The 15034-nt window shown below is 35.4% G+C and overlaps 1 protein-coding gene across 4 annotated transcripts in view; it reads left to right on the top strand.

The window, feature by feature from the left end:
* Positions 1–15034, top strand: part of LOC576649 (low-density lipoprotein receptor-related protein 1) — a 58003-nt gene that overhangs the window by 1853 nt on the left and 41116 nt on the right. For all 4 annotated transcript variants that reach the window (XM_030974301.1, XM_030974300.1, XM_011665947.2 and 1 more), the window contains exons 2-3: positions 12806–12925; positions 14488–14622. In XM_030974301.1, coding sequence (XP_030830161.1) covers positions 12806–12925; positions 14488–14622 — 255 coding nt within the window. The remainder of the gene's footprint in view (positions 1–12805; positions 12926–14487; positions 14623–15034) is intronic.

The following is a 15034-nucleotide window of genomic DNA, read 5'->3' as shown; positions in this document are numbered from 1 at the left end:
ATCCCCTGTAAACATCATGTTCGTTTGACCTCAGAATTATTATTAATATAATGATATTTATGCCTCCAGATTGGTCTGGGTTCAGTTGCACAAACATGCAGTGATCATTACATTTCATTCAGTTACGCTTGGGTTCATCCTGGCCGAGTTTAATGGGTGGAGTGACTGTGCTAGATAGACAGTGTGTCTATACAAGGTCGATCATGCATACCAGTACAATACATGGAGCAGTCTTTTATTTCTTACCACAGCCTCTTTCATCAAATGATGGTGGTGGAAATAGAATGAGCACTAGCTGTCATGGTTATTTAGATTTTTTTTTTTTTTAATAGTAAGATGATTAATATAGCTTGAGGCAATTAACATTTGGATGTGTGTGTGGGGGAGGGGAAGGGGTTGTTCACAGATACAGACAGTAGCAAAGATTAGGTTAATAGGTGCACATATCATATTGATGAATAATGAATAACCAATTGTTTCAATAATGTATGTCATCTATTCCCATCATTTATTGATATTACACTGTAGCAACTCCTACATGTACCTGCATACAGTAATGCTTGGAATAAAGTAGACAATCTCACACTGTGTCATGCATGACTGCATGTATTATTCCATAGACTTTGGTGTGACTTGGTGGTAATGTGTCTACCGGGACTTTATTTCAAGCAATACTATATGTATTGATTTTTTTTTTTAATGTGGGGGGGGGGGGGGGGGGGGGGGGGGGGGAGGTCAACCGGAACATCAATATATCTGGTTGTTTTTGTTTGCTTTTTCTCTCTTTTGGTAGGTACATGTAGTTGACTTGAACACCAATATACATGTACATGTACCTTGTAGTTTGTTTTTTTTTGTTTTTTTCTTTGGGGAAGTGGACTGGAACATCAATATATCTGGTAGTTTTTTAATTTTGGGGTCAATTTACCGTAGCTTCCAAAATGACTATTGTTATTTCATAAAAAAGGGGAGAAAAGTTTGCATTGTGTGATTCTTTGTCGCACAGTTTGCACTGAGATTTCCTGGTCAAACAGACTTTTTCTGGAGAGGTCTATTGTTCAGAATTATTGGGGGTCCCTGGCAGCTGAGTCTGAATAATACAGACCCATCATATGAATGCATGTACAGTCTGCTCAACATACAGTCTTAAAGTCTGCAAATACAGACCCTCTAATGTAAAGTCTGCAATTGCTGAAATACAGACTCAGATTTTCTAACTAATATGAAACTTTATGGGGAATATCTACTCTGTAATAGCCCTTTTCAAAAATGATGCAGGAAACTACTTAAATTATTGTTGAAAATATTTTATAATAAAAAACGTTTTGTGCATAGGGTATAAAAATATAAATAAATAGCAAGTTACAGCAAAACTCTTTTTGTTTTGTTTTACAAAGAGTGGTTATCAAGTCAAATAATCTACCATCTCATGAAGTTAAGAAAACCCATCAATGAACATACATGTATTAAGACACGTTTCAAGAACTTTGGATCATCCAGGAAATGATTTTTTCAACTGTTCATTTTCACTCAGAACATACTTATCTGTGTGGTTGCAAAGGGGGACAAAAGTTTGGTGTTATATAACTTTAAGCCCACTATCAAGGTATGTTTTCCAAAATATGAGATATCTCTGCACTTTTAACAATATATCTGTAGATCTTGACTTTTAATATATAATTTGTTTTCTGTAGACTTTGTATGTTTTCAAGCCTTTCAGATTCTCACATGTACATGTAAACATGTGTACTAAAAGTGACATGCAATTGGCCATATTGTTCCACCTTTTGTGCAAATTTCTTACCAGGGTTTACACATGCTAAATACATACACATGTATGTTGAATCAGGGAGGTGAGACTCACATGCCCTGGTTGAATGCAAGTCTCTCCCTTCTATATTATGAGTTATTACAGCCCTATTGTGATTTTGCTTTGTGGGTGAGTATTATGTACATAAAATGGTTGGATTGGCAAGTGGGTGGATTCGTAGAAGCTCTTCATTGTTGTACCCCTGGAATGATACAGTTCCAATAGAGACCAGTTTGAGGTATCTTGGGATTAGTATTCAATAGGTTAAGTATGTATTTTGCAGCTTTAATGTTATGTTGTGAACGAGTCATCAATTTGTGTGGTTGTCGTTTCACAGAACTTTCTGAAAGGGCAATCCAACCCATGTAATAAGTACTGCTTCAGCCAATTTGAAGCACCCATATGTATAGTGATTACAACTTTAAAAAATTCATAACTTTCATATTTAGTCAGATTTAATTGAAACTTTCATCAGTTTGCTTCTCTGATTTTTCTGCTTTCTTTAAGTTGTCTTTTGGGGTTTGATTTCCCTTTAAGTCCAAGCTTGCAGACAAAAAGACTTTAGTCTCTTTTGACTGCAAGCTTGGACATGTGTTTATTTTTTGGTTGGTTTGTTTGTGACCTGACTGTAAAGAAAGCATATACATGTATTATGTATATTCTTGTAAGTAAGCAACCATGGGACTGGCATCTTTAACCCCTCTCCATGGGATTTAGTAATGAGGATTAATGCTTTACCAGAGGGCACTAGAGCTGGTAGAGCTTTAAATTGGTTTTGAACCAGAGACATCTTGATTATGAGACCACTGCTCTACCCCTGAGCCATCTACATTGTAGCCTCCTGTAAGATACATTGTATGCATGGCATTATGTGAAACAATGACAAAGTTTCATTTTGGAAGGGGACACATCATAACAGAAAAAAAATACTTTAACAATTTGGGGGCTACTTTTCAAGCTTGCTTGCATGAAAATAATACTCTTCAATTTGTTTTGCATTGAACTCTATACAAATTTGGGGGGCTCTTTTATGTCTTTCAGGGGCTATTTTTGGCATTTCGGGGGCTAATTTGCAACGAGCCCCTGCGTATTTTTTTCACTGCATCATAAACTCTAGACTTGTGTCTGTGATGTACATGTACATGCATGTATGCAGCATGCACTCTTTTTGGGATTGCAAGATACACATGTATTTGAAGTTGGGGTGGTGTTGGGCAGGTGGGGGGGGGGGGGGGGGTATTTGGTGCACCAGGCACCAGGTATCTCTTACCGGTACATGTATACGGATCCGGGCTAACTCGGACCAGGGGATAACTTGGCCCAGCTGCAAAAACGGTCATTTTTTGTCATTTTACCCTAATTCTAACCCTAACTCTAACCCTAACCCTAACCCTAAATCTTACCCTAACCCTAACCCTAAACCCTAAACCTAACCCTAAACCTAAACATGCAAAAACTGACCGTTTTTGTACCTGGGCCGAGTTGTCCCCTGGTCCGAGGTAGCCCGACTCCATGTACACAATAGTGTTGATCCCTGGTTTAAAGGACAAAAGAGATGATCTTTTCAGCCTTCACTGCATGGGCCTCAAGTAATAAAAAAAATTGTGAGTCGTTCGGATTCACAAAAGTACTGTACTGTGTTAACAGAATATTGTCCTCTAGCTGCTTATCACCATTCATGTACAATGTTGGTGGGAATTGCTTAAGCTGGTACATGTGTGACAGTTACAGGATCAATTATCCTCTTGGGTAAGGGATTAAACCATTCATAACAGATTTAAGCTACTTATATACCTTAAATGGGCTTTGTTATGAATAATGAGTTGTACTGGGAATTAGTGGTCTTTAGTCTCATTACCATTTCATATTAATCTGTTGACTGCTAGATTCTCTCATTCTCACAGGATTAGTACAGGGCACACCTGATCCCTGTATACAATGGGTTAACATAGGCCTAAAACACAACAAGATATTATGCTCTAGACAGGTTTGCTAATTAGAATAATGCTAATATTACCTGTCTTAATGGCCTACTTTCTATAAATGCCACCTGTCTATAGCGGTCGCCCATATGGTATTCGTGTTGTAGAACCTGTCGAGAAAGGACTAGACTGTCTACAGTGGCCAGTTCTTCCTGTTTCCTTTGGGTGCACCTTTATAGACATGTTTGACTGTACAGTGCGTCCCAGAAAAAACAAAACCGAGAATTATTGATGTGTTATCATAACTTAATCACAATTATAATTAATAAATGACATATATTTGTAAAGCTTAGATCCTCCCTTTTCATTTGATGCAACTCATATGATGCCTATTTCACGCATGAGTGAATAAAAACAATTTGAAGAGAGGGTACCAAAAAGTCAAATTTAGGGCGGTATCTGAAATTCAAAGAGGAAATCACATTTCTAGAAACTTCATTTTCTGCCCTTTCATAATATGACACCTCAAAAAGGAAAAATGAGCAAGGAATAACAAAGTTCAGTTTGTTTAAAGTAATCCTTGCATTTCCATAATTTTGTCAAGCAAAATTGTTTTCACTGGCTGCCTGCCATAGCAACAAATATAATTGACAAAAGACTTGACTCTGTTTCGTTGACGATCGGCCATAGATGAAAGACTTCATGCATGCATATTTGATGTTGCTACATGTTGGGAAAACCTCAGACAAGCTCAAGTCATGGGTCTTGATGAACAAATTTTGATATTTAAAGCCTTAAAGGACATCAAATGTACAGGGAAAGCAGTAGTACATTTGGATTCTGCTGGTTCAAAGATTTTCTCTGACAAAGAGACATTTCATTAGTTTTGTAATTAAATGTAGATGCACTGGTTTATTAGCAAATATTCCTCTGTTCCTACATGTAAGCAGTATAGTTTAATTAGTCATACTCCACTTGTTTGTGTAGCCATGCAGTGAAATGGGAGGGAGCGGTACTTATTTGTATCACATTAAATTTAATTTCATTACATACTGTACATGTGTAGGTATTGAGTATATTTTAAATACCGGTAGCCGCCCTGATAAATGATATTAGGTCTATGTCATTTATGAATATTGATTTTTCTTCCCACAGTACAGAATGTACAACTTTTCTTGGTTTTATAATAACAGTGCTCCACCCAGTTATGGAGTCATCATGCCTGTACAGCCAGGTATGACATCATCTTCTGATGTAGTAGTCTACCACCACAAACCCAATTGTGTCACAAATCTGTATTTCCCATGAGTCAAACCTAACCCAATATGTACGTAAAACATTTTGAGTAAAATAATAATTATGGTAACTGCTACAAATTGAGCCTACTGAACAGCCAAGGTGAAGGTAGTTTCTAAGTTGTGCCAGACTTTCTGTTCTTGTATGTGTCGTTGTCAGGGACTTACGTTTGCTTTCAATCTTTTGGTGGGAAAGGTCTCTAATAATAAGGAAATGGTTTTCAGAAGTAACAGATATTTCAGGGTTCGGGTTGTTTGTTCTCTGAATGGTGAATGGTGGAGCAACCTTGAGTTTCTAAAAAAAATACAAGGCTTCATCAAGAAGTAACTTCTTGGCTTCATCAAAAGAAAGAGAACACTATTGTTTGAGGGTGGCAAATGGAGGTTTTTGAGACTGCAGTCTTTATTACACTGTATATATCAGTACATGTACATGTACATGTACACTGGGTGATAAAAAGTCAAGATGTAGAAACTTTTACTTTCTTTTGGAAATGTAAATATAGCCCTCTTTACTGGGTGAGGGAATGTTGAAAGTGGGTGGGAGACAGATGAAAGGGAAAGTCCAGATGAGATTAATGAAGTACAGAAAATATATAAATCTGTAGATATAATATACAAAACACTTTGTATGTCTGTAATATGAATATAGAGTACAGCTGAAATAAATGGATTTTAATCATGTTTTAGGGAGGTCACCAAAGATCTGTAGATTTATGCAGGAACTGTTACCGGTATATTACTTTTACTGCTATTAGTTATCATACCATTTTCATTTTACACATACACTGTACTGTACATGTACAGTTATAATATTTTACATTTTCATAAGGTTGGTATCAGGAGAGAAATGTATGTTTTGTACTTCTTTTATTTTGGAATTCCACTGACTCTGTTTCATTTTGAGAGAGTAAGCCCAAAGTTTCTCATTGGTAATGCTGTTTTTCCCCCTTTTCACCCCAATATCAAGCTTTTGAAATGATCTTGTTTTGGACATCTGGTTAGTCAGTGCATGAATCATCCATCGAGCTCTTTATAGATTTATTAGAAAGCTTTTAGTGAAGGTGTTTGTGTGGGTTGGAAGCTTCTTGTAACAGGTTCAATAAACTTTCACTTTGAAAGGGATTATCCGGGATGAGGAACTTCAGCTTAGTCAAGTTACTTTTTGTTTGAATTGATCACTCTGGTAGTTAAAATAGCTAAATACATGTAGCTACCGGTATATACCGGTAGTGCCGTTATGTACACAGGTGTACATGTACATGTAGGTACATGTATATTATGTGAAGGAAATTAAGTGAGAGAGAGAGAGAGAGCGAAATATATTTTTCCCCTGAAATTTATTATGGTGATGCATCTGACCCTATAGCCTAAAAACTTGACAGTACTGTAGGTGGATTCAGCTAATTTATTGAATTGAGAGACAATCACTGGTTGTGTAGAAAGACTAATGAATTAGATGTACCGGTAGTGTGCATGGCTGTCATGTACATGTAGAACTTGATATCTACATTAGATAACTGCAGTGTACAATCATAGTGAGTCAAAATGACCCATTGTCTATTTCAGCTGAGTATATAATAGAGAGATACTATGCCTCACCACAACGTGGAGTACGGTAAATCTTCAAAGCCTCATTTACATTTGCCGTGGGAAAACTGATGGTAATCGTTGTGTGCCTTACATTTCTGAATATAAAAAACAGAGATAAATGAGTACTTATGTATAAAGGCCCTTTATTGTACAGTAGCTACTATGTGTATTATGTATTCAGCTACTTTTCTGTCATCCCCAATTGCCAGTTATTTATGTGTAAAAACAGGAAACAAGGTGGTTTACCGATCTATATACACAGTACATGTATGTAAACACAACTTAATTGATTCATAATATTTGTTTTTATATAATTGATGATTGATAATGATATTTTGAGAGGTTAAATATTATTTCATCTTTACAAATGCTGAGTGAATCATGTGAGCTTGAGTATGTGTAGGTAAACATGTGGACATTGCACTCGTGATACATGACTGAGTGATAATAGAATAAAAGATGTGTTCAATCATTTGTGTTCATTTCAATTGTATAATATATTTACAAAATGTATATCTCAAACGAATCTCAAAAAAAATTGAAAAGTACTTTGAATACATTTTCTCCTTAAATACACTCTTATTTTCTCTTACATGTAACTCGAGGTGCAATTTTTTTTACAGAATTTTGATTTCTTGGAACATTTACATGCTCATGATTCTATTTCACAATGCTTACAAAATAATGGTAACTAGATTTTTCCATATACTGTACACTATATTAGAATGATACAATTTACTCACTGTATTATCCTTTGATTCCACTAAGGTTTGGCACTATATATTTGTGTGTCATTATTGATCTGATGGTGCCATTAGGCATACCATGTAAGCATCAATCAATGGTTGCCATAGTAATATGAAGAATCACAGATCGGTTCGATTAATCTAATACAGGATCAAATTGGGAATTACATGTACAGTAAGTGCCTAACATACATGCATGTAACTGTTAAGGTTGTCACATGCTTTTTTTGCATAAATCTTGCAAGAATTGAATATGATATACAGTATGATATTACTGTGCCATCAAGTCAATATTACAAAAGCATGAAACAGGCACTTAATCAGCAATGTCTCTTTTACTTTTTTTTGTATTGCCACAAATGTTACTGGGTGGTTCAAGATACTTACATAATTATGGCACTGAAACCACTGATTAATTTAAAATCACAGAATATTTATTTTTTTTAAATATTAATAACTACATGTACTGTATATGTTGGCTGTAATGTACTGCATTGATTCTATAAATTTGAGAAAACATTGGAATGATTGGATGATATTATTCATATTGTTCACTTTACTTTGGATAAAAGAAAAGTAATAGTACTTGATTTTATACAATACCGGGTATTGGTTTCAGCCAAAAATATCTTTATACTTGTTATCAGTTTCATCTCTGCCACTGATTGTTGTAAATAGTCTGAATGTGAACAATGCCATATTGCTCAAAGTGTTAACAGAATCTGAGAATAGTGTTCTTAATGCAGTGATTATTAATTTGCATACTCCATTGATTTTAATAGAAACAAACATATTTGAACTGCCCCCAAAACAAGATCTCATTCCTGGGAACCATTTATGAACAGTCCAAGCGTAACACCTTGAACAGTGAAAAAATTATTTATGAAAACAACCTTTTACCCTGGTTTTTGCTGACATCATTGCAGTACCAGGTTGTACCATCTTTGCGGGGGAACCTGGAGCTTTTATGATAGATGCAGCAGGCAAGCATTGGCAATACAGCACTACAATGTAGAATGGCCTATTGTGTTTGTGCTTGCTCAGGGCATTGCTAAACATCAGTACTTCAATTGTATTATTATAGAGTCTTAGACTATGTTTAGTGTTACATGTAAGGTACAGTGAAGGTGAAGTTCTAGAAAAAAGTATAGAAAAAGAAGATCATGGTAAGATGGTAAAAGTTCTGCAATTTGTAATTATATTATTTCCTTTGCAAGCTCTTATTCTTTCTATGAACAAGATGCTATAGATTTCAAGTTTTCTCCAATATATCCTCATAGTGACTCATACTAGTGTAAACAAATCATCAATGGGAACATACTGGTATTCTTTCTCAAATATTCATTGTCCCAATTTTCTTCCTCATTTTTTCATCTTATAAATTTCAAATTGATGTCAGAGTGGACATAATCATTATACTGCAGCCCAGATTAGAGGGATCTTCTTTTGGCTAATTCCTGCCTGTTACCCATTTACATCACCTGGGTCGAATGTGGCAAATGTAGATCAATGTCTTGCCAAAGGACATTAGTGCCGCCGTGGACCTTGTGATCTACAGTCTGGTGAGTTTCCACTCGACCCCGACACCTCTACATGTACACATTGCAGCATATTATTTGAAAGTGAAACAAGCGGGGCCACAAGGATATTCATGCTTTCCAAGGATTGTAGGACTATTAGAGGAGTAGGATTATAAGTCACAAATAATAGCAAGTAAATAGTCACGGTACATTTTCCTTGCCTTGAGTGTCTAGGTTTTTTGGACTTTGTAAGCCACCAACATGTAGTAGAGCTACATTACCCACTCTTTACAAAAATAGGCAATGATATCACCTTTATGAATATTGCCCAGGAGAAAAAAAATAGGAAAAAATGTATACAACATTAGCTACAGCTGTACATATATGTATGTCTACATGTCATGTACAAATATTGAGGGGTTACTGTTGAGGGTTATGCATGATAAACATCTATTTACATGTACATGTATTAAAGTGGATGAACAAATATTGTGCCAAAATATCACCATGAACTCATCAGGCATTTCCAAAACATTTGTTAGACATCTACAGGGCAGCATCCTCCTCTTGCATGTTTATTTAAATGCTGTCCTGTTGAAAAGGATGTAATAGTAATGATAATAATATACTGATAGTACTGATGATAATAATGATAATACGTTTTAAAAAGAGTAATAATCATTATAATCATTTTGATAATCAAACTTTAAAAAAAATAAGTTTTTCAGAGCCTAATTGCTACCATTTCCCATTGCAGCTACATTGTACATGTACATGTATCATATACCTATATATTTTGCTAGCTCTAGAGGTACGCCTGGTTTAAAGAAATGTGATCTCTTTATCATTACAAATAAATTGACAGGTTTTATTAATCATTAAAGAAAAATTGGTGAACATTCATGCACTGTCCTTCTCTACTAAGAAATTGTTTTTAAGGGTATTCCCATTGATATATTACATGTAGCATCTTGAGAAGCTAGAGAATAAAAGTCCCCTTAAAATGGCCTCTGTTGTTGCTCAACCTTTGGAAAATATTGACTTATTGTTCCTTTGTGTGAGCAACTGAAAACTAAACGTGGGCAGTTCTCTTGAGTAGCAAATATCAGTGGGAAATTGTGGTTGCCTTCTTCATTTAATCACTTATTTTAATTACATTGAAAATATTAGGTCAAAATGGATATTTGCAAAGATCCAGGATGTTTGTTTTTCTTGTGGGGTTTCTCTTGAACTTGTAAGATACTGATTGTTAAAGTTTTCCCTGAACACAGGATTTCAGGAATAATGATTCAGAATAATGCAATTAAATATTTAAGATTCTATTTGTATGGAGGGTTTTAAACCAGATAGAATAATTGGCATACATGTATTCTAATGTTGACTGAACAATACCTTTGAAACGTAAACAATTTATCGGCAGTTTGAGTCATGCTATATTTCATCCTAATCATTTAAAGGCTCATTTTGTTATTTTTGTCAGCATCTAAATTGACCTCACTTACAGAATTTCCTCAAATCTAGTCAGTTTTTTTTCTGTGTGCATGACCACTATTCTGAATAGCCATTTTTATGCCTCCGCCACCGAAGGTGGTGCCGGAGGCATCATGTTTTCGGGTTGTCCGTCCGTACGTCCGTCCGTCCGTACGTCCGTCCGTCCGTCCGTACGTCCGTCCGTACGTCCGTCCCGTTTGACCGTTATCACAATATCTCAAGAACCATTTAAGATTTAAACTTAAGACTCGGGATTGGTATTTATCACCATAGGAAGACGATCTGATTAGATTTTGGAGTACGTAGGTCAAAGGTCACAGGTCACAGAGGTCAACTTATGAAATTCCTTGTATTGAGTTTGTTAGCGCGATATCTCAAGAACCATTTGAGATTTAAACTTCAAACTTAAGGATAGTATGTATCACCATAGGAAGACGATCTGATTAGATTTTGGAGCACGTATGTCAAAGGTCAAGGGTCACAGAGGTCAACTTATGAAATTCCATACATTGAGATTGTTATCATGATATCTCAAGAACCACTGGAGATTTAAACTTCAAACTTAGTGATAGTGTGTATCACTATAGGAAAACAATCTGATTAGATTTTGGAGCACGTATGTCAAAGGTCAAGGGTCACAGAGGTCAACTTATGAAATTCCATACATTGAGATTGTTATCATGATATCTCAAGAACCACTGGAGATTTAAACTTCAAACTTAGTGATAGTGTGTATCACTATAGGAAAACAATCTGATTAGATTTTGGAGCACGTAGGTCAAAGGTCAAGGGTCACAGAGGTCAACTTATGAAATTCCATACATTGAGATTGTTATCATGATATCTCAAGAACCACTGGAGATGTAAAAACTTCAAACTTAATGATAGTGTGTATCACCATAGGAAGACAATCTGATTAGATTTTGGAGCACGTAGGTCAAAGGCCACAGCGCACATTATGAATGCAAAAACAGCTTGTGATCGCGTTATCTCAAGAACCGATTGATGGATTCATGCCAAAATTAGGTCATGTTTGTTACTTGCAGAGCCAATGAACTGAGTAGATTCTTGGTTCATAAGGTCAAAGGTCAAAGGTCATGGGCCCATTATGTATGCAAAAATAGCTTGTGAACGCATTCTCATTAGAACTGACAGATGGATTACTATTTAACTCAGAACATCTTGCAGAGCCAATGAACTGAGTAGATTTTATGGTCATGAGGTCAAAGATCAAAGGGTCATATATGTATATGAGAAATTGCTTGTAATCACAATATTCTGAGAACCTGTCAATGGATTACCATTGAACGTGAATTCAATTTGTTTTGGTTTGTAAAATTGCTCTATAACGGAGGCATCATTTTCGACTGCGCGCAGTCGAATTCCATCTAGTTTTAATTGTTATGAATGGACCTGGTTCATTGTCATGAAACATTTTCCTTTCCATTTTTTCCTCATAATTATTAGTTTTTTCTGCTGGCATTCACTATACCATTAATTAAACAAATTTATCAATATCAATGAAAAAATATATAGAACAAGGTTGTTGTATATGTGTTAAATTGTTCCATAATGTCCAATGAAAAAAAGGTCATGATATAATATTCTGTGTAGGACAATGGATATGCAGACTGGAGTAGACAAACGGATCTGTTACAGTTACAAACCTTTTCTGGGTTAGCCATGCATTGTGTACGTCTCAAGGGCACGCAATGAGTTGGGAGAAAAACAGCTTGATTCTCTACCCTATTTATAGACACCAATATTTTTTCTTTGTGATATGAAAATAAAATGAATAGCCATCGAAATTCGACCTAAGAAATGCTTACCCCGTCTTTGTAATTGTGCATTCAAAGTGATTATAACTTGTTTTTGTTTACACAGTGGTCATTTTCAGTCCCCCCCCCCCCCCCCCCCCTATAAAAAATAGATCAGAGCTGGTTAGAGAATTTTCAGTCTGATCCTCCTCTAACATTTTAATCATACCCAGTAGTAATGTTTCCTACTCATATCTTTGTGTTTATTTTATATACCTGTACAAGGGGAAAATATTATCAAAATAGTAGTATTCCCCTGAGGCAAAAACAAAGAAACATATCATATTATTAGATTTCTCTGTTGTTTTTCTGTTGTTGATTGTTTATAATCATTACCATCAATCCCTGGGAAGATGTTATTACCAAATAAGATGAAATGAAAATAGTTCTTCTTTTTACACAAGTTTCAAATCTATACTTTAGCTTTCATTATCTTTACATTCTTTATACTTCATACTAATATATAATACTTATATACTACATATATATTCATACTATTTCTGCTCTTTTACTTGGGTATCATTGCATACACATATGATAATATATAGCAAGTGTACTTTTAGTCTTTAACTTTGAATTCTTCTTTGTTTCTATTTTCTTTTTTATTACAGTGCATAGTGAGTGTGATGGCATGCAGTATGAATGTGTAATGTCTAGGACTTGTATCGAATCATCCAGAAGATGTGACGGAGTAGCTGACTGTCCTGGAGCTGATGATGAACTCAGTTGTTGTAAGTCAGATCAAATGATAATAATAATAATGATGATGATTATAATAATAATGATTTTATTGATGATTATGAAAGTAATGATAGTAATAATAATAATAATAATCATCATAATCATAATCATAATAATAATTAAACAAAATAATGATAATGATGAATCCACTTGATATCAAATGCTCAAGGCGCACTTGTGAAGAAAACAAAAACACATAAAAGCATCTGCAATGAACAAAAGTAAGATAGAACATTAAAAAGTTACAGAACAATTAATTATATGCCAAATTATACAGATACGTGCTAAGATTATTTTAAAACACTTCAACTGATGCAGTGTGTTTATTACAACTCTCTTGAGGGAGAGCATTTAGCAGGGAAGGCCGGTGCTGCATGAGCAAAGGTTCTTTCCTCCCAGTTAGCTTTATTGGAAGAACAGGAAGTTTGTGGAGTTTTGAGAACCTAAAGATCTGGACGGAATGTAATGATTTATCAAAGTAATATTGTACTTTGGAGTTGTCAGAAGTATGACGGGTGTTGCAAAAGAGCATTAGCAGTGGAATTCCTGATACTCTAGACAGATGGTGATTAATTAGTTTGTTTAAGGGGTAAGAAATATAAAAACAATATTGTTTGGAGATCATGGAATACCACAGTACTAAAAACATTATGGGCATTCCAGGTCAACATACAGGGACAATGGAACATTTTGTCAAATTTGAGGGCATTTACATACCCTTCTGCTTCCAATATATCTGTTTCCATGAATAAAATTGTGCAATCTGTTTGTTCTTATTCCCAATATTTACTTTCTCATCAAACTCAGAAGCATATAGATTTAAGTACATGTAAGATTGGCTTTTAACAAGCAAAGGAAACAAGCAAGCAAACTAAGACATGACAGGGATGGAGCAGTATGCATCCATCTAATAAGATTAAAACATAACCAAGAAACTGCACTTTATCTACTTTTTACTTAATACATGTAATTTTAGCTTGCCTTATGAAATCTGGCTGGCTGCATGTTACCAGTAGGTGGTAGGTTGCTTTTTAAAAACAGGTAAAACAAGTATACTGTCACGGTAGGAATGACCATACTAGGGTCCTAATTTTCTTTCGCAGTTGACAATTTCAGTTTGCACATCTAATCATAAGACTGTGCCAAAACCAAAGTATGGTTTCTTTCTGACTGTTCAGATGTGCCCATCAATACTTCATGAGATAATCATTCAAGAACCCCAGGAAGCCATGGCCCAATGATTCTGCCACAAACAATGTGAATTTATAAGGATTCTCTGTTTTGACGTCACGTACATGTACATGTACGATCAGAAAACAGATTCATTTTCTATCCCCTTAATTCTCTTTCGTTGCTATCTTTCCTCCTCACCATCTCTCACTAATTTTCTTCCTTGGTTGTTTTCTCATTTCTGTGTTTATCTTTCTCCCCTCTTTTGAATAAATCATTACACTCAATCCCAATTTTCTTTATCCTCTATTTAATCTTTTAACATCTTATTTGAATGCTCTACATACACATGTAATAACCCAATAATTCTTGCCCAATCCAGCGATTCGAACACCTTGCCGTGCGGATTATGAGCATTGCCCTGGGTTACAAAACAACCTCTGCATTGACCCCTCCTGGCGATGCGATAGCAAAGATGATTGCGAAGACAATTCAGATGAAGATGCAAACTTTTGTGGTAAGTTTCTAAAAGATGCCGTCCATCTTAAAATGTAGGTACAGTCAAACCTGCTTTAGTGACCACCTGTCTACAAAGACCACCTGTCTACATAGGCCACATTTGTTGTCTCCCTTGAAAATGGGTTTCTCATTGAATCATGTACTGAAGGAACCTGTCTACAAAGGCCACTTTTTGTGTTTCCCTTGGGCGGTCGCTATAGACAGGTCTGACTGCAGTAGACTATATATATATCTTTGGAGAAAGAAAAAAAGATCTTCATGAAGTGCAGATCAATTCATGTAGTAGTTGAAAAGAGTAAAAATAAAACATAACATTAATAATACTCTAGAACTTGCAATTGATTGTTTTCAATGTCAAGAATTCATTACTAATAATCTTGAAAGTAGTACCCCCCCCCCCCCCCCATGGA

Source organism: Strongylocentrotus purpuratus, unplaced genomic scaffold (assembly GCF_000002235.5).
Source record: "Strongylocentrotus purpuratus isolate Spur 01 unplaced genomic scaffold, Spur_5.0 spur5_scaffold_7, whole genome shotgun sequence".
NCBI classification, from domain to species: Eukaryota; Metazoa; Echinodermata; class Echinoidea; order Camarodonta; family Strongylocentrotidae; genus Strongylocentrotus; species Strongylocentrotus purpuratus.
The sequence above is the reverse complement of the archived record's forward strand: the minus strand, read 5'-3'. Positions and strand labels throughout refer to the sequence as shown.